Consider the following 23,098-nt stretch of genomic DNA (forward strand, 5'->3'; position numbering starts at 1 on the left):
AAAAGGTGTGTTTTGGTTGAATTATGGAACAGAAAGTTTAAAAAAATCAAAGCAGCTTCTTGCGCATGTTTCTAAACTCTCAACCCCGACCCAATTTGGGTTATTTGGTTTTGGTTGTTTTTTTTTCGTTTATGGACATCACCACGTTCTAAGGAAAATAGTGCTCAGGGTCACTTTCCGTGTTGTGAAGAATTCAAGCCGAGCTGAGCAGTGTGTGTATAATGTGTGTTTCGCTGCCAAGGATAAATGGTTCACAAGGTGTGTGAAAGATAACGATAGGGCTAAAAGAGCACGTGTAGAAATCGAATTCCGATGGCATAGTTTGGCGTGATAAGTGTTTATTCGCTACCTTGGATGTCTAAGCATCACATGGCGGCGAGAAAATGGGTTTACATAATTTGAATGTTATTGGAAGGTTAATTGTTATTGGTTATAGGTTTCTTGTGAAGGAGAGCACCAAATTGTAGGAATAATAGAACAAGATTAGAAATATATATTTCGCAGGAACTTTACATTCATTGACCTTGAACTTTGCCGCCCACCCCGACATGACATGGGGCTAGGCAACCCACATAGCATAGAAATAAATTTCGGAAGAAAACTAATAAACGTTTAATCTCTTCCAGGGAACCAAACATCATACCAAACAGCCGAGAACTCTCGTTGCTTTCCGGCTAATCGAACCTCCCGCGTGTGTGCGGTCGGCGAAACAGGCAGCACATCACGGCAGCATAACAGCCCCACCTAATCGAACCGGATAGACCGGAGGAGGAGGTGTCTAGACCGCGGAGTGTGTAGAAAGTAGCGACTGCGCAGTATCGCAGTAAGATAAACAGCCTGGTGACGGAGAAGAAGGGGGAAGGTTTCAACAGCGAACACAAGCGTGTGTGCGCGTCGCCGAATAAAGTAACACACCGCGCGGCGTTACCAGTCATCATCATCATCATTCCCGACCGTCGCAAAGTTCGTGTCACCGCGTGTACCAAATGCGTACGATTGTGCAGCAGCAGCAGCGTGTACGTCGCAGACATCGTCAGTCGTAGACGAACGATCGGATCGGACACTCATGGGGGGCAAACATAGTCGCCTCCAGCGAGAGCAGAAGCATCAGCAACGGAAGCAAAAGAAGGAGCAATACGGTTCCAACCACCGTGTCGAACAGCAGGAAGAAGCGGGTGGCAGTGGCAGCACTGGTGGTGACGGTAAATTAAGTGACAACTCACAACTGGTCGTGACGGCTGTGCACCACCACCACCTGGTGCCGGTAGAATCGGTTACGGTGCGCGACAACAACAGCAGCCCGAGCGTTCCGGGGCATGGTGGTGTGGTCGATGTTGCGTTTGAGTCGGCGCTAAACGTAACTGAACGTGACGTCGTGCGTGTGGGACGTGTGCCGGAGTGCAACGCGGCGGCGACCCGGGAGGAAGAGGAAGACAACGCAAAAAGCTCCGTTACCATTACGATTTGCATGCTGAAAATGGAACCGAATGAGACCGGTGCGGAGGAGGCAGAGGCTATCGCAGCGACGGGCGATTCCGTGCGGACCGTTGCTGAACAAGATGAGGGTAGTGCTGGACCTGCAGAGGACGTCATCGCACACGATTCACTTTCCCGGCGTCAGTGTGCATGCCTTGAGAATGGTAATTTTGGGTGCTCAGTTGATGGACCGACGGCAGACAGTGGCGAAACAGTGATGCGGTGTAGCTGCAGTGCGAACACCACAGGAGCGAACGATAATCGGTTGAACAATAATGAGTCGCCGACAAATCTGCCGACACCTTCGACGATATCGTCGACTCCCGCCGCAATGGTGCCCGCTGGCGTATCGGCGATGTCTTCCAACGCTGCGAACCCAAACGCGGTACCGGTACCGCCTGCGGTATCGTTCATGATCGGTGGGCACGATCCCGCCACCATCAGTCATCTGTTGCACCGGTTGCGACACTTGCACCACCATCACCACCATCTGCACCATCACCACCACCATCATCATCTGATGCATCTGCACCACCTACATCATCACCATCCGGTGACGGGCGGTGTCACAGATTTGCCGCCAGATGTCGCGCACAGCAATACAATGGATTGGAGACAGCAGCACGCGCAACATCAGTGGATCCCCGCTGCGATGGTTGGCTCTAGCAATGGTGCGATAGTACGCCCTGCCGAGGTTCCTCCTGGTGGATCATCTGTGGGACCGGCCACCGCCGCCAGCCCACACTTTATGGACATCGATATTGATCTGAAGGATAAACTCGAGGGTTTGAGGTTGGGCCCGGCCCCAACGTCAGCGACAGGACAGCGGCCGAGTAGCAATAACAATGTGACGGAGGAAAGCGGTGAACATCCGTACAGTGTTGGTGAATGTCCGACGTGCTGTGCCATGGCAATGGCAGCCAATGCATCTGGTTCGCTGGGCGGTTTATTGAGCGGTAGCGGCGGACTCGGTGGTGCATCGAGTTCGGTGGCGAACGGAACGAGCATCTACAATGGAAATGTTGGCGAGGTGGAGGAGAAGATTCTCAACACTAGCAACCAACCGTCGGTGACACCTCCTTCGCTAACCGGTGGCGAAAAAGTGCCAGAACTGAGCGCTCCCGTGGTGACTTCACTGGCGATGGATAACAGTCCGAGCGGTACCGGTGTCTCCCCTTCGTCTGATCAGATTTCAACCGAACCGGACAACACTGAAGGTAGGAGGTGGTGTTATGAAAAAAGGGCGGGAAATTGTGTGATCGGCTTTGCCTTAGCCGTTTGTTCGGTAGAATTCACCTTCGATCGTGGGAAGTTATTTTGTATGGTCATGCGCTGTACCGAAGGCATCTCAGTATCGTGTCCACTGGGTTGAGTTACGCTTCCACACGCTCGGGCATCTTGCTGCGAGTCATTAAACGGTGGAGAGTCATGGTGTGAAGCAGGTGAGGGTTTCATACTGGTTCTGTTCTCTATCGCCCATTTATGGAATCGCCTGGCATTGCTGGGACTGCGGCGCGCTGCCACAATAATGCCGGTTTGTGGTGCCCCTGATATGGAATGTAGAAACGATTTTGTGTGCCTTATTTCGCAACAATAATATGTATTTACAATCGTGTGCGATTAAATTATTTGTATTTAATCTCATGGTTGCCTGCTTACTTCAGAAGTTGTCCGCCTAGAACGGTTCTTCACCCATGTAGATTGGTTGGGAAATATGGGTCATAAAATTGGACTATTTTGCGATGCTCGAGCTTTACGCGATTCTGCTCGGTGTGTGGTACAAAAATAAGGCCATAGGATCAAGTGAGATTATTCTTAAATTTAATGGCATCACGTCTACCATTTGAGTGAGTTGTTTTTTTTTGTCTAGACTCTGCTCTTTTTTGAAGATCAAGGTTGTTGATGCACAAAGTGTGGTTTGCCAAGTATGAATACTTTGTGCAATTAGTGGAATTTTATATAGACAATGCTTTGCATCCCTGCACGGAGTATAAACTCTCTGAAACAATTTTTTCCTTTTCCACGAACCATGGTAGTTGCATAAGGATGTAAATATTGATCGACGGCACTTTGTAGTGAATGTTGCCACAAACAGCCTTTGAAGTTCCCTCTCGTTAATAGTTAATGGCAGAGCGATCCAGAGGAAAGTTAAGTATCAGTTATACTACACCCCCCCATGTTCTTCTCTCCGAGGCTCCCCGTCACCGTTACCGATTTTATTGCAGAAACGATATTTTCATAAAACATCGCTGTCCTCGGCAGCTGACATACAGAGCCCCCGAGATGCACCGGCAGCGGGCGGCGGCGTGGTCGTATAAAACACCGAAGCGTGTGGCATTGTAGCGTTTCGCTGTGGGCGCTTATAAGGTTGTGCGAATGGCGTTGAAAATTTCCGGAAGTGCCGGTACACTTTGATCGTGGCACTGCAAGAATGGAAAATTGTGAATTCAATTACGAACAATCTGCGCTCGCTCGGGTCGTGTACGCCTCAGTTTTGTTTTACTGTGTACCCTTACTTACCGTCTGTTCTATCTCTCGGGAGTATGAAGCTGGCCGTGTTGGCGAGCATGAAGGTTGCTTCTTTTTTTCTCCCCCCTGGGAAAGAAATTTTCCATTCCAGTGTTTCCGATGAATTTCCGTGGTTGTTTGAAGCGTCGTCTTTTCCATTCCGGCGATGACTCCCACACGCCGCAACACCACACCAAGAGCAAAGGAGGGTTTCGTAACGATAGCCCACAGCGGAGCAGTGCTCGTCTTCGTTCCGGGAAAAGTGTTTGCGATAAAATGGGAAAATTGGATATTACTACCTGACTGCACTGTTTGAATATTGCAGGCGAATGTGGGTGAGTCTGCACACGGTGATGCATTTCATTCGTGTTCCATCTTTGCACGGCTGTCCTATTAGTATGCAAAACAACACACCCGAAGCGCACAGTGCTTTGCCATTAGACTTACCTCAAGGGAGTTGTTTACGGGTATATGTACGCCATCACCAATACCATCGTTTAATATTGTTCGATGGGACAGTGGCTGTCCTAGTTAGTGGGATGGCAATATCCTGAACGATTTCGTCCTATTTCGCTCGGCAGAGCAAGATGAATGATGAAGATGGAAGTGGAGCAGACCGCCGAACAGCATTGATTTTACATCACCTAACACCGTTCGATGAAGTGTGTGTTTGCTGTCAGAATCCGATTGCGTTTGGGTGTGTTTTGATTATACTGCTGCATTATAAATGTCATCTGTTAGACGTCGTGACAACTGCGGAGATAACAGCACAACACAATTGGTAACTAAGGAGGAGTAATCTGCATTTTTGACGTGGGTTTTTGACGTTGGTTGCTAGATGATGAATGTGACAGTACGCCAAATTCGTTGCAATTTGTTGGCGAATTTTAGAAACCCAACGATGAGTAGGCCACGTCAGAAGCACAACATTTTATATCTGTTCCAATAACCACCTTAAACCCAAGCACACACGTGCACAGCGTAGTTGCACCTCGCTTCTGATCAGAAGTTTTCACCGAATCTGTTTTCCACACGCTTAACCACTCCATCTCCGGCACGGGGATTATACGTCAAGAAAGGAAATTGGCTTTCGGGTTCGCCGAACATGGATAATGTATCGGTAGTGTGTGTGTGTGCGGTGCGCTAAGATTTTTCCCATGAGTTGACTCACACGAGTTTTGCTGTACGAAAACATCCCATGCATGCGCAAGTTTGGATGAGCGTTCGTCGGATATTTCGCCCCAAGACTGACAGATGTTGGAGTTCGTGGAAGTGGAGTAAGCACTTCCAAACGGAACACAATGTTCACGATGTCGTACATGTTTGCTTGCGTTTGCGGTATGCAATCTCCACACCCATGTAGGGGTGAGGTGAAGCATTCCGGAGGGTTCGATAGCTGCGAGGTCTTCCCCGGAACTGGCCAGAAATGTGAGTCAATTCCAGGAAGGTGTTGCGTTATCAGCCCACGACCGTGCCAAGTACACCGCCCAGAGTTCTCCTTTTCCCTCTTTGCCAACGACAACTTGACAGACGACACGCTGGTCGGCTGCGCTGGAGTGCTGTACTCGTTCTCCCAGGTATTCGGCTTCCTGGACACTCGGTGCTTTGGAAAGCTTGTGTGTCCCGCGCAAAAACAAACCGGTGTGGAGTTTCTTCTTTCAATTTTTGCCCCAGTAGCATAGGTAACGGGGTATTTTCGTCACTAGATAACGGTGCAATATGTTTCGCTACGTAACAATGGTGTCAACGGTGGTGGTCAATAAGGTCAAGGGGACATTACCGGTGGGTGTCGGAATTCCAGCCTAGTTCCAAGTACTGTGTATGTGGAGATGGGATTGTTAGTTTGTATCGTTTTTAAACATGTTTGAGGTAGTTTGATAACAGTAACACTGTTTTTATTTTTTGATAACTGACACACCTTCGGGGGGGAGCTGGGTCCCACTTCTATTCCATTTACGTAACGAATCGTGTCCAACGCAATTTCCTCACATCTTCATGCTTTGCATGACGTCTGTGTTATCATGGGAAAAAAGGAAGACCTCAACGTTTGATTGAATTAAATCTTTCAATATGATAATTGAAGACGGTTCATAAATTAGACGCGCCCGGTCTATCCGGTCACTTCATCACTTTAGCTCCCATTTGTCTCGCCAAGCATCCCCGGAACCCGGTTAATACTTCTAATGCATGTGAGGGTTTTCGAAAGAAGTGTGTGTATTTTTTTTTCTTTTTGGGAGGGGGGGAACATCTTTGTCCAGCTTTGTCCGAGTTCTCAAGAAATTGTGAACCTCAATTGCTTAAATCGTTTCCGTTTTGCCGCTGATAGAATTGCTGCGTATGCGATGTTGTGTGTTTACCTTCTTATCACTTGGTTGCGTGCCGTTTTTTAGAAATGTTGAAGAGAGCGCACTGCGGTGCGTCGTGAGTGCGTGGTTGGTAGTAACATATTTGTCTCCGTATTTCCTCCAAGCTTTGCAGTTTAGTATTTGGAGGAGGGAATTTCATTCATTGCGCTTTCAATGTTTATGAATGAATCTAGCAAACGCTAAGTGGGTGTGGTAGGATGTCCCATCGATAGTAAAGCCCCCGAGGGAGTCCGGTTTTGGGGAGCTGTATCATTATTTTTGGACCCCGCACACCATCGACACCATTGTGACTAAGGGGTTTTTACGAGAACCTTACGGGCTACCTTGCGAGGAATTGTGATAAGGCTGATAACACAAAAATAGCGCACTGATAGTGAAGTTACACGAGATGGCGTAATGGTATTACGTGTAGTATGCTTTATCGTCATTAGATCTGTTTACTCTTACCTTATTCATGTTTGTCAAACGTATGGGGCAATGGAGATATAACATGGAAATTCCGGTTAGTATTGCCTGTTAAACTAATGGTGAATCATGATTAAAATACCTGCGAGTTAGACATGCTTAGAGTATTTTATGAATCATCACTGAAAAGAATTCTGATACAAACAAATTAGAAGGTACTCGTGGATGTCCACGTCTCAAGAAATGGTCTAATCATCTATAGTGTTTGTCTAATAGTTTTGTGATGTTTAAATGACTACTCCTTGAGTAGCTTTAAAATGTGTGTTTAATATTCATCATTAAATGCCTAAAATATCAGTATCTTATGACGGTGGTAGACATACAACTAATGACTAACGTCTATCTATTACAGGAATTTAAAATTTTCTCGGAAAGTTAAAGCATAGGTTGAGATCATATCGCACGTAGAATTGCGAGAACAGTGTTGCCATCTTATCACTAATCAATCATGTGTCAAACATGTCTCATTTGTGGAATATGGCAGTGAGTTCCAGAGGGGAGGTACGTCTATCAACATCACACCACACGTGGTTAGCGTGGTTTGTGGAAGAATAAACATATTCCCATACCTCTCGTGTTTCGCTGTAGGAATGTTGGGATGTTTGCTAGCAATTCGCACAAAATTTGGTCCAGAATGTTCGGGACTGCAATGTCACCGTCTCTGACGCTCGGCGGTTAACCCACTGCTTCAAATGTTTGTTAAGACGGGATGAATATTGCATCATTTCTCGGTACTACGGGTTGATGATAGAAGGATGATGTCGTCATCTGATCTCAGCGAATCAGGGTGCCAAGTGAGGGATGTCTTTGGAGCTCCTGGGAACTTCCGTTTGTGTGGAGTGGTGGATGGAAGGAGATTGGCACGAGAAAATAGCAATAGTCAGCAATGTCCCAGTTGCAGTTGTGGTAGGTATTTTGGTGATAAGACAGCTTAATACCAGCGTGTGAGAATAGCCAACGAGGGATTGTTGCAAAGGAAGCTAGATTAGAGCTATTGGAAGCTATTGGTATTTAGAAGCGTTTGTGATGTATATTAATTTATGTTTATTGAAGATTACAAATCCTAACGCTCGGCAAAGGATGCCGCGAGGGGGGAGAACCGAGGGCGAAAGATCCGATCGAGCGTTGCAGCGTGATACACATGCGGCAGAAAATGGCACAGCGGTAATAGAACCCTCGCGCGCTGATGTAAACAAGCTGCAGCTGCGCGTAACGCCGAGAATCATCGAACACAGCAGGATCGTTCCTGTTCGTTCGCGGTTAGTCACAGACAATTTTCGATGCCGATGAATGGAGCCCGTTGTTGGGTTGCGTTCACTCCTCGCGAGCAGTTTTTTTGGTCGCTTCGCGGCTCGAAACACTGTAGCAAGTGTTGTGTGCGATCGCATCTGCAACACAGTGACAAAACTTTGCAGGGGACAATCTCTCCGGGAACTTCGGTGTGGTGGCGAAGATCACGACGCGGCAACCAGGCAATACTGTACTGATAACTCATGTTGCCTTTCCTGCTCTGTTCGCATCAATCGCCGGGAGGGCTGCTGTCAGGGTGACATAGAGCCATGGAGTGTACTCTAGCACGGGTCACTCTGCTGTTAGTCGAATCACACACGACGACGACGACCCGGCCCTGAAGGAAGTCACCCGCCGTAGCGCGGGGTTTGTTCTCCCTCGCCTGCAGCAAAACAGTATCGTCGCGCTCGCAATCATTTCTACCAGCAGTGACTTGGAACCCACAAAAACCCTACCTCTCTCGCCCCTTGGCCAGAAAGGAATCATCTGTAGGGGAGGGCCCGCGATTTTACGATTCAGCGATTCGCGCCGGTTGTGTCGCTGGGTTTCGGGTCGGTTGTGTATTTTTTTTCGTTCTACCGCCGTCCGCGCTCCATTGAGAGTGCACGATCATCAAGCTCAGATCATCTATCTGGGCCCCGCACGGCAGGGACAGGACCGGAGGGTTCCCTCGGTTCTCTCAGCATGCGTCACCGCGCTCGCGCGCACACACACGTACGACACTACCGCCCTCCCCGTGCGTTGAGTTCGACTCTTGGGCCCGGCCCGGCACCCCGGCTCATCAGTCGTCGGGCGTTTGTTTGCGTGTGGTACTACAGTATCAGTGAAGATTGCTCGCCGAATTAATGCAGTTCTTCTACGACGGTGCAGGGTGACAGTTGCGCTTTAGGAATCGAAGCACCGAGATCGGTGATCGTGCTGTGTTAGTGTGATTGCGATTGGCGTCAATTAAAAGACAATTTCGTGAACTATTGAAGGTGTTTGCGACTGAGTGCATTCAAGACATTGTGTATTTAACCTTGTGTCCTGGACATCTTCATCTGCAGATGTTATCGTGATGGCACATAAAAGATTTTTGAAGATATTGTGGCCCTTCCAGGACTGTAGATCAACAGCTTCCGAAGGTTAGTTACGAGTTGTCACAGTTGCGTGCATTTAAAATTGGCTAGAATCAATCCCTAGAGGTGTCCAAGGTGTAGTCTTCTTATAAAAGTGTTATTAAGTGGTAAATTAATGATAATTTATCAAACTTTATTACGCCATGCCTCTATAACATAGGAGAGAAGGTTCTATTATCCGGGCTCCCTAACCGGGTATCAATTGCAATTAGGCAATTAAGGGTCGAAGTCAAGGAACTACCATCGGGGTCTGATGGTTAATTTGAATGCTGGAAAATAGGAAGAGAGAGCGAGAGAAGAAGTGATCTCGTTCATGCTTTTAGTGATGTCTAAGACAAATGGTCGGATTATTGGTCATCCAATTAGTAGTAAGAATTGGGATGCCTAGCAGGGCAGCGTGTGAAGGGGGTAGATCATGGGAACTTTGCGTTAATTGCCGTGGAATGTTTGCGAGGAAGCTGAATACTTTCACTGCTACTCCGAGAGAGATTAGTCGAAGGAGGTTGGAGTGCGAACTTACGCGTTATGCCATGAGTCATTGGGTATCAGTGGTTCCCTGAAGTGGAATTCTCCGTTCGGTGTGTCTATGATATGCTACAGGCGACTCGGATTTCATTTGTATGTACCTGGTAATATGCAGGTGATTCATGCTGTTTCCATTGTTCGATGAGCCATGGGAAACCCTTGTTGTTTGAGTGTCAAGGGTTGGAAGGAGACGGAAGTTTCGTGTTTGAGCCTCGCCTTCCTCTCGACTTCCGATAGACGTTGTAAAACTTTCGGCTGCAAAACTGATTCTAATCCGGAGATATTTCTGTGAAGTCAGGAAGAAAACTATCAATTTCAAGGGAATCTGCATTACTTTACATAAATAGTTTAGGGGATTAGTAGCCCGGTAGCTGGTATTATCTTCTTTGTTCCGAATTCTGTAAGTTAGTGAAGTTAGTGAATTTATGCAAATATTTAGAACTTGTGGGAAGTTTAGAGTAATCAACCTCTCCTGAAGCTGGTTGCCAATTGCTGGGCATCATTCTTGATAGAAAGTTGGGCATATTTTTTTCCAATAAAGCCTCACTGTTTGCCATCTGCCTCAGCGCACAGCCCTCAATTCTAGGACGAGTGGTGCTTTTGCATACATTTATTACGTCATCCAGCGGCAGAACGTGACACGTTAAACCAACGCTGATCTTCAAAGGGAAAAGCAGCTTCGGGGAAAACAGCTTTCCGTCTTAATTTCTCCGCAATCACCTTTCGCTCGCAAATCCCCGTAACGATCTGTCAAAATATATTGATAGAGGTTGAGAAGTGATGCGCGAAGAGCGGCAGACCTTTCGCGCTGGCAGGCGATTACTTTAGTTTACAAATCTGTTTGATTTCGTACGTGTTGCCAACTACACGACATGGACGGAGAAGGAGGTTGGGTGGTGATGGTGGTGACTGTGTTGTTTCGTAGAAACGATGAATGGTTATAGTATGGCTTAGCCCCCTCTTCAAAGGGACACGTGGGCGCGCCGGGCACACGGTAATGGTTTGTTTATTTTTATTTGATTTCAAGATTTCTTACGATACGATACACGGTGATCTTGGTGAAAGTTCCATGAATTTTCGTCAAACATTTCTGCAAAATTGAAACATCACGGGCACGGACAAACGAATTTATTGATGTTGATTTGTGATGATCGTGTTCCAAAAGCGACCGGTGGCCGTGTTTTTTTGTTTTCGTCGCAGTGATGAAGAAGTGAAGACATCAATTGGAGTTTGACGAGCTGTTTACAAGCGAAAAGGAATAGAAGTACAAAGAAAATGGAACTGTTTTTTTCCAAATAGGTGTTGATAACACATAAAATACAGAACAGAGTCCGGCGGATGTGAGTTACCAAAAACCCACTCCTATCCATATAAAGCGTCCGACGTCTTAATGAGCCGCTAATTTCGCTTTCCTGTTATGGTCCGAATTGTTGGCTGCACTTCGTGTGTTTTTAACGCCATAACTTCAGTGTGCAAAAAGTGCAAAGATGATCCAAAATTTCCTTCTTCTTCGGACCGTGCCAAATTGGATGATGTTGTTGCAGGATCATTAATTTTGTTATGTTTTTTTTTTCCTTTGTTATTAGTAGCAGATTAATATTGTTGGTGTGCAACCGCGGGGCCCTGGTAGAGAGACAGGAAAATATGAACTCTTGTTGACTCTTGCTGGAGTGGATTAATGTCGCCCAATGTCGCGCGACTCAAATGTTTTAATTTGTGCTTCGTGCGTAATGTTTCTATTAGCAGCTGCCGATTCGTGGTTATGTGGTCACAGTACGAAGAGGAGAATGTGGATAAAGGGAAAGGAGATTTAGTTGAAGTTTCTTTCCCCAATCAGTCTTCAACTACTCAGCTTCACGCTAAAGATTGTGCAGAGTTCTTTGCCGTAAGAGGTCTTGTGCATGTTAGGAGACTTCCAGTCTTGTTTACTGTAGACCACCATCACATCTTTCCATGAATTGAATTCCGTATGTAAATAAGTGTAATAATAATATAGACTTCAATAACCTCAAAAGACGATCGTTTCTTTCGCCGCTTTCGCATAGATTGCAAGAGTGTCCCCTCCTAAAGGGACTATCTCCGGTCGCAACTCCCGGAACCTTTAAGAACTCTCGAAACACGCACCGGCACACAGGGACGGAAGGTTGAAGACAATTAAATTAAAAAAAAAGAAATGCCCTCGCACAATCGCCCAGTAACCTCGACCCCCTGGTGGGGTCCATCGGCCATAATTTGTCCCGCCGGTCCATTATCGCAGTTTGCTTCCAAATTTCTGGGCCCACCCTGAAGGAGTACATGTTTACTTGTTGTGCCACGGCAATACAGTTGTGCAATAATAATTGGTGTGCAACATTGGAATTGGAAGCTGTGTGCGGGGAGGGCCTATCGGTGTAGCGCAAATCGTACCTAAAGCGGGGCGATTCGAACTAGAGATGAGAATAATCACTCTTTACAATGATTTGAATCAGAGTCAAAGAGTGGGTTTAAAGATTTGAAACCTTTACTCACTCTTTTGAGATTCATTAAAAAGTATTGCAGTGCATTAATGATTTTACCACTCTTTTGCGTGCATACTCACTCTCTGTGCCGACTAGAATCTCACTCAGGAGTGAGTAAAACTGTTTTATCACTCTTTAGATTATAATCACTCTGTGAGAGTGAGTAAAAGAGTAGTATAACTCTTTTAAGATTGTAAACACTAGTGATGAAACCTTTTCTCACTCTTTTGCGATTCATTATAGAGCATTGCAGTGCATTAATTATTTTACCACTCTTTTGCGTGTATACTCACTCTCACTCTCTGTGCCGACTAGAAACTCACTCAGGAGTGAGTAAAACTGTTTTATCACTCTTTCGATTATAATCACTCTGTAAGAGTGAGTAAAAGAGTAGTATAACTCTTTTAAGATTGTAAACACTAGTGATGAAACCTTTTCTCACTCTTTTGCGATTCATTAAAGAGCATTGCAGTGCATTAATGATTTTACCACTCTTTTGCGTGTATACTCACTCTCACTCTCTGTGCCGACTAGAAACTCACTCACGAGTGAGTAAAACTGTTTTATCACTCTTTATAACTTAACTGAGTTTTATAACTTAACTGTTTAACTGTTTTATGACTCCTTTTGGATTGAAATAATTCTGTAGGTGTGATACATTATTATTTATTCATTTTTAATATACTTACAGCATTATTTGAATCCACAAAGAGTGATAAAACACTTTTACTCACTCCTATTCACTGATTTGAATCCAAAATGAATTATAAAACACTGTCACTCTCTTTTACACTCTTCCTGTTTTACTCAACACAATTTAACAAGAGAAACAGCACATTACAATCTCAAAAGAGTGATAATACTCTTTTACTCACTCTTATAGAGTGATTATAATCCAAAGAGTAATAAAACTCTTTTACTCACTCCTGAATGAGTTTCTAGTCGGCACTGAGAGTGAGAGTGAGTATAAACGCAAAAGAGTTGTTATAGGAGTCATAAAAACTCCTAGTGCTGATTTATACTCATTCACCCTCTCGAAGGTTTCAACTCACTCACTCACTCTTACTCAGTGCGCACATCTCTAATTCGAACCATTGCTGTGTTGGCTCCATTTGTGTCGGTTCAGTGCCGAGATGGGAGTGAGCCCCCCATTATTGTCAGACGTTGAGGGGGTTTTGGGCGACATCGAAAAGCGTCTTTCGGAAAGGTTACAGCTGGAGCGAACCTCGGTGGTGCACATCTTTCATGGGCAACTCCACAGTACTCCGAGGAGTTCGAGTGAGCAAAACAGGTCACTTGGTCGAACGAACGAAGGAAAGCGCATATGGCCCTGGTAGGGCAACGAACGTTTTGCAGCTGTTGTGCCGCTTTTGTGTGTGTACAATAATGCGAACAGGAATTGCCACCGGAATTTCGTCCGCCCGTGGCGCGCAGCTGTGCGATAAGCGGCACGAGATACGTCATCGAACCGAACATAATATTGTTGCATGTACGACGACTTGTCGCAACATGTTTCACCGTGACTGGACTCGGACTGGTTTATGCTCGACTTTCGTGCACCGATGATGAATGAATGAGAACGAGCGATGTGGTGCATGGAGGATGTGAAGGGAGGATCTTTCTATGCTTTATGGCAAATGATGACCCCGTTGGAATTCTGCGTAAACCGGTAAACGTCCCGTCGACGCCTTTTGATGTAAATTTATGCGGATGCTTCATGGAAGGTCGTTCGGTGTTCGTTGGGAAAATCTAAACGCATACCGATAGAAAGAGAGAAGGGATGAAGGGATCCTCGGATACTCGGAAGGCGAACACTGCCGTTAAACTAGGATCAAACGGCTAACGAGCGAGCGAGCGGTATCATCGGCCATTGCGGCACATCTTGTTCACAACGTTTGATTGTGCCCGGGACAGTGTTTACATTGCATCCCTTTCACGGAAGAAAATCAGAAAATCCTCAAATTAGCAAAGGGCCAAGAGGAGCATGTTTAGGGTTTTGGGAGGCGCGTGGACATGAACACGAGGAGACGCATTTTAATGTCCAGGAAGGGACAGCAGCAAATGAATGATCTCTCGGACGCATCCAGAGAGAGCAGTCGCCGGCGCAAGCTAACGAGCATGCAAATCAAGTGCCGGAAGGATGGGAAGGATTGTTGTCCCGTGGATCTGTCCCTGGAGCAGCTACCCCTTTCTATACCCCCCCTCAATTGCTATCCATTCTTGGTAAATTGAATTTTGTACCTTTGGTGCAAACTTACACTAGCATTGCACACCTACCTTTGCCCCAAAAAAAAAAAGGATAACCGTCCGAAGAAACCATTAAGCCATGTCGGAAAGGATAACAAACTGTCCGTTTGGGGGTGAAACTCTTATGTGACAACTGACCACCACCACCGACCCGGGGAAAATCCTTTGTGTAACCCGGTTCGAGCGAAAAGGGCAATGGTTGGGAAGCATCTCCGTTTCGTGGCAATTGTTTGTTGGTAGATTAGTTTTACTTCCGCGTATTCGGTTCGGTTTGTAAATTGTGTGTGTTTTTTGTTTTATTCCGTTTTCCGTACATGCGCATGATGCCCCCCGCATGCGTTGCGTTTAGCCCTCGCAGAGGGGGTTAGTTTTCACCCCAACAAACCCCAACATCGGTTGATTGAATTTTGGGGCAACTTTTTAAAAGTGCTGTACGGTAGATTCCTCATCAGAGAATCTTCTTGTTTCGCTTAATCTGGCAAATGCTTTGCATAAACTCCAGCTGCTCGTAGTTCGTCGGTTAATTTCCACCGCTCTCCGAGTGCTATTTCCTGCTTTTGGTTTGCTCGGGGCCCTCCCGTTGGAACTTTTGAACCTGCACGAAAGTTGTCTGTTTTATCGTGTTTTTTTTTTGTTAATTGCAAGCTTACCTTTCAGGTTTTCATTTCTAAGAATGTCAAAAAAGCAGTTCCATCGGTGGCCGCCTAACCTTCTAGGAATGTGGGGTCACCCCCTTATAGCACTTCCGATGGATATGCGCTTGTTTGCGGTTATTTTTTTTTTACAACAACTTGTTTTGTTAATTTGCGTAACAACAAAAAGGAATCTCCGCGCTGATTGATACTTGCAACTTGGTGTATCCGCCATGCTGCTGGGAATGGGTAGTTCCGTCGAGTTTTTTCCCCTCCAGGAAGCAGAAGAATTGATAGCATTTTTGGTGGTTTAATGAGCTTTTTTGTTTTACCTTAGCTTTGGGATCCATTTTTGGGCTGCGGGTGCGAATTTATTTGTTTATTTTGTTGGACAAAAAAACATCTATTTCCAACTAATTCCTATTGTTCGATAAAAAAACGGATCCTTAATAGAGCCAATTCATGCTTACAATGTGTCACTTTGAACCGTTTTGTTTTTGTTGAAGGTTAAACAAAACAAGAACGTATCCTTTAGAAACCGTGTCCCTATCTAGATACGCCGTTCAGTCACTCATGTTTCACACACCCATATTCAGTGTCGATCACATCCACCAGATGCAGGCCTACACGCGCAGACGAAGATCCTTTTTTAGGCCCGCTCCCTTCCGCCCTGCGGCGATGTCCAGCATCATCCCATTGAGAAGGATAAGCGCACGAAGAGCCGAACACTAAACCCAGAAGGGATCCGAGCGGTGATGAGTTTTTGTTCCGGGATGTGTTTGTTGGAGCGTCCCTTTGAGCGTCGTTTGCGCTTGGGCCGAGCTTCCTGGAAGTGCTTCCAACTTAATAAGATTCCACCCGACCGTTACGCTCTCATGTTTCGCTTACACTCAGGCGCAGGCGGTACATGAGTGCTCTCTCGCTTTCGCTCTCTATCTGTAAAGCGGTACGTGCGTCGAAATTGTGCGTGGTCCTTGCTGCTACCACTGTGCCTTTGCAAAAAACCACCTCCGCAGGCGTGTGCGTTTATACTCTTACTCTCCAAACATCTCCTATATGTATCGTTCGCTCTCTATTTTATCTTTCCATCTCTCTCTCTTTCTCTCACACACAGCTGGATCATCTTCGGTGGCAACCTCATCTGCCGTTGGTAGAACGGTACCCAGCACTGGGAAGGATGCTGTACGGACCGTAGCGTTGGAGGACAATTCCTCGAAACCGACAGCAGCAGCAGCAACAGCCAGTACAGCCTCGCCGAGTTCAGCAAACACGACCAGTGACAGTCCGCCAGCAACCACGGTCGCGGCTGGTAGCGTTGTGCCGCCATCGTCCCCAGCCGATACGAAAACAATCGGACCAGCCGCAACGGCATCAAGTGTTGTAACGTCCTGCTGCAGCCGGAAGTCTTCATCGTCCACCCTGTTCGGTTCCTTATCGTTTGCCGGTCGTCGATCGCGCTCGTCTAACGCACGCACCGGAAGTTGTTGTGCCACTGCAGCGGGTGACGGTGTATCGCCAGCAGCCGCAATCACCACTCCCGAACAGCAGCAGCAGCAGCGATCCCGCATCTCGTGGATACCGGGCAGTGGGCAGAAGCAACAGCGCACCGGCGGGGCCAAGAATGGCCGCACTGATACGGCCACAGCCGTCACCAGCCCCGGCAGTGCCAAATCGAAAAAGTCCAACTGGCCCTTCTCACTAAAATCATCCAGTGGATCTTCATCGCAATCGCGTGCAGGCACGACGGGAACGGCACAGGCAGCTGCACACAACAAACAGACGACCAAAGCAACCACCCCGGGAGCGGGTTCCGCATCGAACGGTTGTGCCAGCACCAGCACGGCAATGGCCGCGGATATGAGCAACAGTATTGTGTCGTCGGCCGTAGCAAACGGTGGCTCATCCCTTCGCGGTAGCTCGCTGATAAGTTCGGCTAAGCTTTTGAAAGGTGAAACGGATCAGGTAAGCGGGTTTTTGGGGGGACGTTGCCTATCACAAAACCCAGTGTGTAAACAGGCGTTCCGGGCGTGTGCTTTAGTTCATTGGAAGTGCTTTGTCTAACATGTTACGTATTGTGTTGCTTTGTGTCCCACAGGATGATTCGTGCGTGTGTACGGCTTATCGGAAGGTGAGCGAATCGCCTCCACCACCTTCATCGCCAGTGCCACCGGTTGCGGCGTCGGCCGGACCATCCAGGGTAGCTAGCCCGAGACCGGCCGAATCGGTCGAATGGTTGGAGGAAGCTATACACGGCTCTGGACTGTTGCCGCTGAATCTCCACATGCTCAGTTCGCTCCGATCGGGTAACGCGGGTACAGCCGCACAATCGATGGCCGGTGTATCGGCACCGATGATTTCGCTCAGCCCAGAACCGATACCTGCCTCGATGCTCGCTAACCATCACCATCACCATCATCACGCGATGACTGCCGCGGCGCTCGTTGCCGACCATCATCCGACGTTCTTCTTCTCTGCCGCCGCGTCCGGTGGTTCGAACCATCACGCCCATCACGGACCGGTGGGGCCCGGTGTTGGCGGATCATCAGCAGCAGCCGGCCAGCTATTCGGTACACCCGCCAACGATGTGATACTGCTGTCGGATTCACCCGTCCTGTTTGATCTCACCAGGTACGGCGTGCGAAGGGATTAAGCTTGCGAAATAATCTGTGTTCGCGCGTGTGGTTGTTGTTTGTAAAACTGTATCGGTGAAGATTTTCCCCGAACCGAAGTAGTTATGCGTGGTCGGTGTAGAGTGTTTCCGAGAAAATTCCACTTCAACTAAACAATCGGGGTACAGGCGAAACTTGCTCGTGAACGCATGCTATTTTAATCGGTTGTAATCAAAGCGAAATGTTTTGCACTGTTCCTATGCAACCGTTGTACATTCATTACCATCCCCGATGGAACGCCTAATGAAGTGTGAATGGACATTATCTGCACCTCTTCAGCAATATTTGTAGTTCTCGGAAGGATGGTAGCATTTCTCCTAACAAAAGCGCACGCTTATGTGCTTCGTAATGGGAAGATAATTGAATATTGAACCCTTCAGGTGTTGAAGAGTAGGATTATCGTTTGATTACAATGAATCAAAAGCTCGACTGTCCAATATTCGAAGAATTCCAGTTTTCATACCACAGTATCCTCGTACAGGAGAACACTAGCTTTCCACATGATCGACTCTTCAGTTCATTTCATCTTCAAGTGCACAATTTAATACGATTTTCTTCTCGCTTTTCCTTCCAGCGATGACTTCTCGGTGGAGGATTGTGATGAACGGGCCCGGATCCAGCGGGAGCTGGAAATCCGCGAAGGAGTGGACGCACCGCCCAACTTCCATCCGCGCCGTCTAATGTCCGGCGGAACGATTGCGTCCGGTCCGGCCGCAAACCATCCGATAGCGTTCATCTATTCGCGCGACCTGATGCAGCGGGGTCTGCTGATGGCGAACAAGCTGATACAGCCGCTGGATGCGGCCGGCCGTTGTACGGCCGGGCGTGACGGTTTCGGCCGGTTGCGCATCCATTCGCAGGTCGACTTCATACACTGTCTCGTGCCGGATCTACAGAAAATCACCAGCTGCAGCTTCTACTGGGGCAAGATGGATCGGTACGAGGCGGAACGATTGCTCGAGGGCAAACCGGAGGGCACGTTCCTGTTGCGCGATTCGGCGCAGGAAGAGTTTCTGTTTTCCGTATCCTTCCGGAAGTACAATCGGTCGTTGCACGCTCGGATCGAGCAGTTTAATCACAAGTTTAGGTAAGTATCAAGCGGGCAAGAGCGTAACACCGGTACTCGTGACACTAATGCAACGTTTTATCACTCTTTATTTATCACAGCTTTGACTCTCGCGATCCGGGTGTATTTACGGCCTCAACGGTAACAGGGCTGCTGGAACACTACAAGGATCCGTCCTGTGTGATGTTTTTCGAACCGATGCTAACGTTCCCGCTGAATCGCAACTTTAGCTTCAGCCTGCAGCAACTGTGCCGGGCGGTGATCGTAAGCAACACGACGTACGATGGCATCAATGAGCTGACGCTACCAAAGTCTCTTAAGTCATACCTGAAGGAGTATCACTATCGGCAGCGGGTCCGCTTCCGGCCAATGGATGAGCATCTCTACTCCAACGCGTAGCTGCCCGATGACGATGGGTACGATCGTGATTCGGATGATGACGACGATGACGTTGATGATGGTGCCCGTAGCAGAAGGGAATGCAACAACGAGGCACTTATACTCGAAGCATCCGGTGGTAGATATAAACCCGACGTAGCATTGCTATTGAGAGGCTTGCTTAAAGGCGCTGGCATTCATCATTGCTGCTACGCGATACATCCTGCTAATGAAGTTTTAGCAACTGCACGAAACATTGGCAATGGAACGATGCCAACCGTCGTTAAACGGCATTGTAAAATGGCGAAAAACCAATCGATGGGCTACAAGTGGCGTAAGCGGCTTCATCTTCGTGGTGGTGGTGGTGTGTTCCGGGCTCGATCGCAACCATCGACGTCGGTATCGCCGTCGTGCTCGTCATCGTCCCACTGGATGATTGTACTAAAGTGGTTCCTTAAGCGCCAGCAAAGAATAATGTCCCATACCCATCCCAAACAATGAACGGTAGTGTGGCATTGCTCTTGTTTGCCTTGGTGCGTTATGTTTTTTTTGTATATTTCTAGATCAGATCAGTGTTTGTGTTGCGGTGGACAACATATTTTTTCTCATTCAAACCTTAAAAAGCACAATAGCTATAGTGTGAACGATTCTGTCGAAAAATGGTACACACCATCATACCCCCAGTGTCGGTACATCCCCTAGCTGCGTTCAGTAGCTTTAAATTAACACCCCCCGCACTTATTTGAGTGAGTTTCAATGGCACTTCGTCGTAGGTGTGTTAGTAAATTATTTGCATTTCCATTCCATCCCTTTTCCTTCTGCAAAACAACAAAACAGAGAAGCATTATTCTTGTTAGTTAACCACGTTAGGGAAAGCAATTAACAACCCACTACAACAAATCCCTCTGCGTACGTTGAACAGTGCGATTGTAAAGTAGCGTTCGGGAAGGAGAGGTTTGAAAAAAAAAACAACCACCAGAATCAGTATTTCAGTAGAGCAATGCGTGAATAACCGTATAGCGATCCAGTTTGAAGAGTGTACTGTCCTGCCAATCCCCGTATTCTTCCTTTCTTAGAGCAAATTGTATTGTTTGTTTATAGCGTTAGAGCGATTGTATGGGTGGTAGAAGAACAGAAGCAAGAGGAGAAAAACAACCACAAACACAACCATATGCGTATTTATTACAGTAGCAATTATGGAAGGATTTTACACGATTAAGGACAAACCGGGAAAGGACAGTTAATATTATAGAGACACATCTGCATATCTCGCAAAACGAGAGAAGGAGAGCAGCTGGGAGTGACGATTCGTTATTCCTTATTTACTTACGTTAATACTTCTAGCCAGATTGTACATGAATTGTTTTTTGGATTAGTTTAATACTTAGTTGTTGCTTTCGGCTCGCAATGGCCGGAAGAGTTTAGTTTAAATTGAATATAAAACACAGTGAGGAGATCAAAAGTGTTGTGCATGTGTTGCGGTTTTGGTTTGAACCGATCGTTCAGCCATACGTGTGAGCTTATAGAACTGAACAAAGAAAAAAAAAAACGCTCGCGCGTGTACGATATGGAAAGAAAATGAAAACCAATTGCTGCAACGTATGGAAAAAAAACGCGCACAATATATGAACTTTTAACACTCATATTCAATGGAAAATCTAAACAAATGTCTATAAAAGGGAAAACCCCGACGTAAAACAAAAACGAACAATCTCTACCAGTAGATATGGTATAGGCAATCTTAATCGTTGTTCTAAACCTGTAATAGATGATTTACACTGGTGTGTGTGTGTGTGTCCTGTGTGTCCTGTGTGTATGTGGAGTAACAGTGTGGCCAATGAAGAGAAAGACGGAGAGAGAGAGGCCTTCTGAAGTCACTCGAAGTGACACTGGGATGTGGTTAACGAATGGTGGGGACAAACGGCTAACCTAGCCACACTAAACATGATGGTCTAAACACGAGTCTGAATCAAACTTTAACAGTAGTGCTGTGCGTTTATATTTTGGTTGGATAACGAAGGGAAAAAAAGGAAAAGGAAGCTGCTACAAGAAAGTGTCTAAATTATGGATTCTTACAGCTGTAGATAATGTTCGTTTTTTGGCTTTAAAATTGTACAATGTGTACAAGGAAGCAGAAAGAGGAGGGTGAAAAAGGTGGACACCGCGATGTGGAAAGCAATCAAATTTTAAGCAGGGGTAATTACGAGTAAGCAAGTTAGAAGCAAGAGGTAGTAAATATTATTAGTATGCGCTAATCGCAAACGATACAGTGCGGATGCAGCAGCTGCAGTACTCAGACTAGATTACTATCAGTAATATACTATTTTTATTATTGTGTATTCTTAATAACATTATTGGCATCAAGAATTACTACTAGCGTTAAATTGGATTCTGTCTGAACAGAACAAAATAAAAAAGGAAGATATAATTAAAAGTTGAAGTGGGTATTATTTGTATCCGTTGTTAGTGTGAAAGAGAAACAAGTGTCCCTGCGGCCTGCGGTTCGGTGGGCTCCCTGTAGATCGTGCATTCATTCGGATGATGTCCCGACTCGTGTCGAATCATTTCGCTTTGGATGGAAATCTACAGCGTATTAATCTGGCAACGTCAAAGGTATGTGGCTGCGGTGTAGGGTTTCACGATGTGGACAACCTTCTCTGTGGTCCTGCGTGGAGTTTGACCGACCCCCCGCCAGACCTTCCTTGTTGGATGCGGCCAATACTCCAATACGAGGACATTTTGGGGTGTAGGGACCTCAAGTTTATGAGGCTCATTTAGTGCTTTGCGCGAGATAACGGACTTATCCTTTGATTCCTATCCTTAATTTCCATTGTTCCCATATCCCTTCTTAGTCAATCCTTTATATTTTGTTGTCTCTCTGGATAATTGTTTTATGTAGTGCCATTTTCAAGCCGATGAGGAAACAGATGCCTTCAAGGATAACGCCAAAACCACTAAAAGGTAGGCAGACTTATAGATGTATGCTTGTAGTCCTTCTAAATCATTTGTTGTTTGTTTTGTTTCAGTTCCGTCAAGGCTCTGCCAATGTCCAACACAGAAGGGATATACGCCAACAACCAAAAAAACCGAGTAAGCCCGGGATAAGGCAACTTGCAAGGAGGAAATGCCTTGTAAAATTGTACACCACTCAACACTGCGGTGTCGATAATACGGCGAAAGCTGTCATAATGGAAAACATTGAAAATAATTGATGCAATTAGCATGTCCGTCGTGTTTTGCAATAGTTTACCAAGGAAATTTCTTGGTCGTTTGTGATGGACTTTGTCTACGGCTGCCCCCATCCGTGGAGGGCGGATTAAGCTTTAGTGTTTTTTTTCTTTCTTGCCGGTTAAGAAGCAAGCTGCCGTTGTTTGTTTCACAGAAAGCAAAACTCGTTCTGAGCACACGACGGCCACCATTTTGCCACCGTTCGCAAAGGCATTTTTTTCTATAAACTTCCACCAACTTGAAATATATTGTGCAACGAATTCCAAGGAAGGTAATTGGATCCATTCCTGGAACGAAATTCGAACGATAGGCGAACATTGTTGATGCGCCCAAGCGTAGCGTGGAAAGGCTTTCCATAAAGTAAAACGCCGTTTAATTATAATAATCTGGGTCAAAACAAAAGAACATCACCGGATTCGAGTGAAACTGGAACCGCATTTCCCGGTATGGTGTGTGTGTGGCGTATTATCGCTGAAGTTTTTTTGTCAGGCCGGGTTGGACGAGTTGCGAGAATGTATCGATCGATAGATGTAATACAATTTAACATTTGGCAGCATTTGTTATGCGCTGTGGCATGTTGCAGAATGTTTGTAGTAAAAGGTTTCCTCGGAAAAAAAAGCGGCAAGAAGTTG

At 46.4% G+C, this 23,098-nt stretch overlaps 1 protein-coding gene across 1 annotated transcript; it reads left to right on the forward strand.

The window, feature by feature from the left end:
• Positions 1–1,066: 1,066 nt before the first annotated feature.
• Positions 1,067–20,253, forward strand: LOC128309832 (midnolin homolog). Its single transcript, XM_053046314.1, has 5 exons — positions 1,067–2,693; positions 16,240–17,087; positions 17,221–17,753; positions 18,369–18,881; positions 18,962–20,253. Exons 1-5 carry the CDS (start codon positions 1,067–1,069, stop codon positions 19,257–19,259), a joined length of 3,819 nt encoding a protein of 1,272 aa, XP_052902274.1. The 3' UTR covers positions 19,260–20,253.
• The last annotated feature ends 2,845 nt before the right edge of the window (positions 20,254–23,098 follow it).

The sequence above is a fragment of the Anopheles moucheti genome, chromosome 2, assembly GCF_943734755.1.
Source record: "Anopheles moucheti chromosome 2, idAnoMoucSN_F20_07, whole genome shotgun sequence".
Classification (NCBI taxonomy): Eukaryota; Metazoa; Arthropoda; class Insecta; order Diptera; family Culicidae; genus Anopheles; species Anopheles moucheti.

Bases quoted from the DNA above. Each gene is read 5' to 3' on its own strand.
- LOC128309832 (XM_053046314.1), top strand. From the start codon at position 1,067: ATGGGGGGCAAACATAGTCGCCTCCAGCGAGAGCAGAAGCATCAGCAA. The intron at 2,694-16,239 runs GTAGGAGGTGGT...TCTCACACACAG, and splicing joins CGAACCGGACAACACTGAAG to CTGGATCATCTTCGGTGGCA. The intron at 17,088-17,220 runs GTAAGCGGGTTT...TGTGTCCCACAG, and splicing joins TGAAAGGTGAAACGGATCAG to GATGATTCGTGCGTGTGTAC.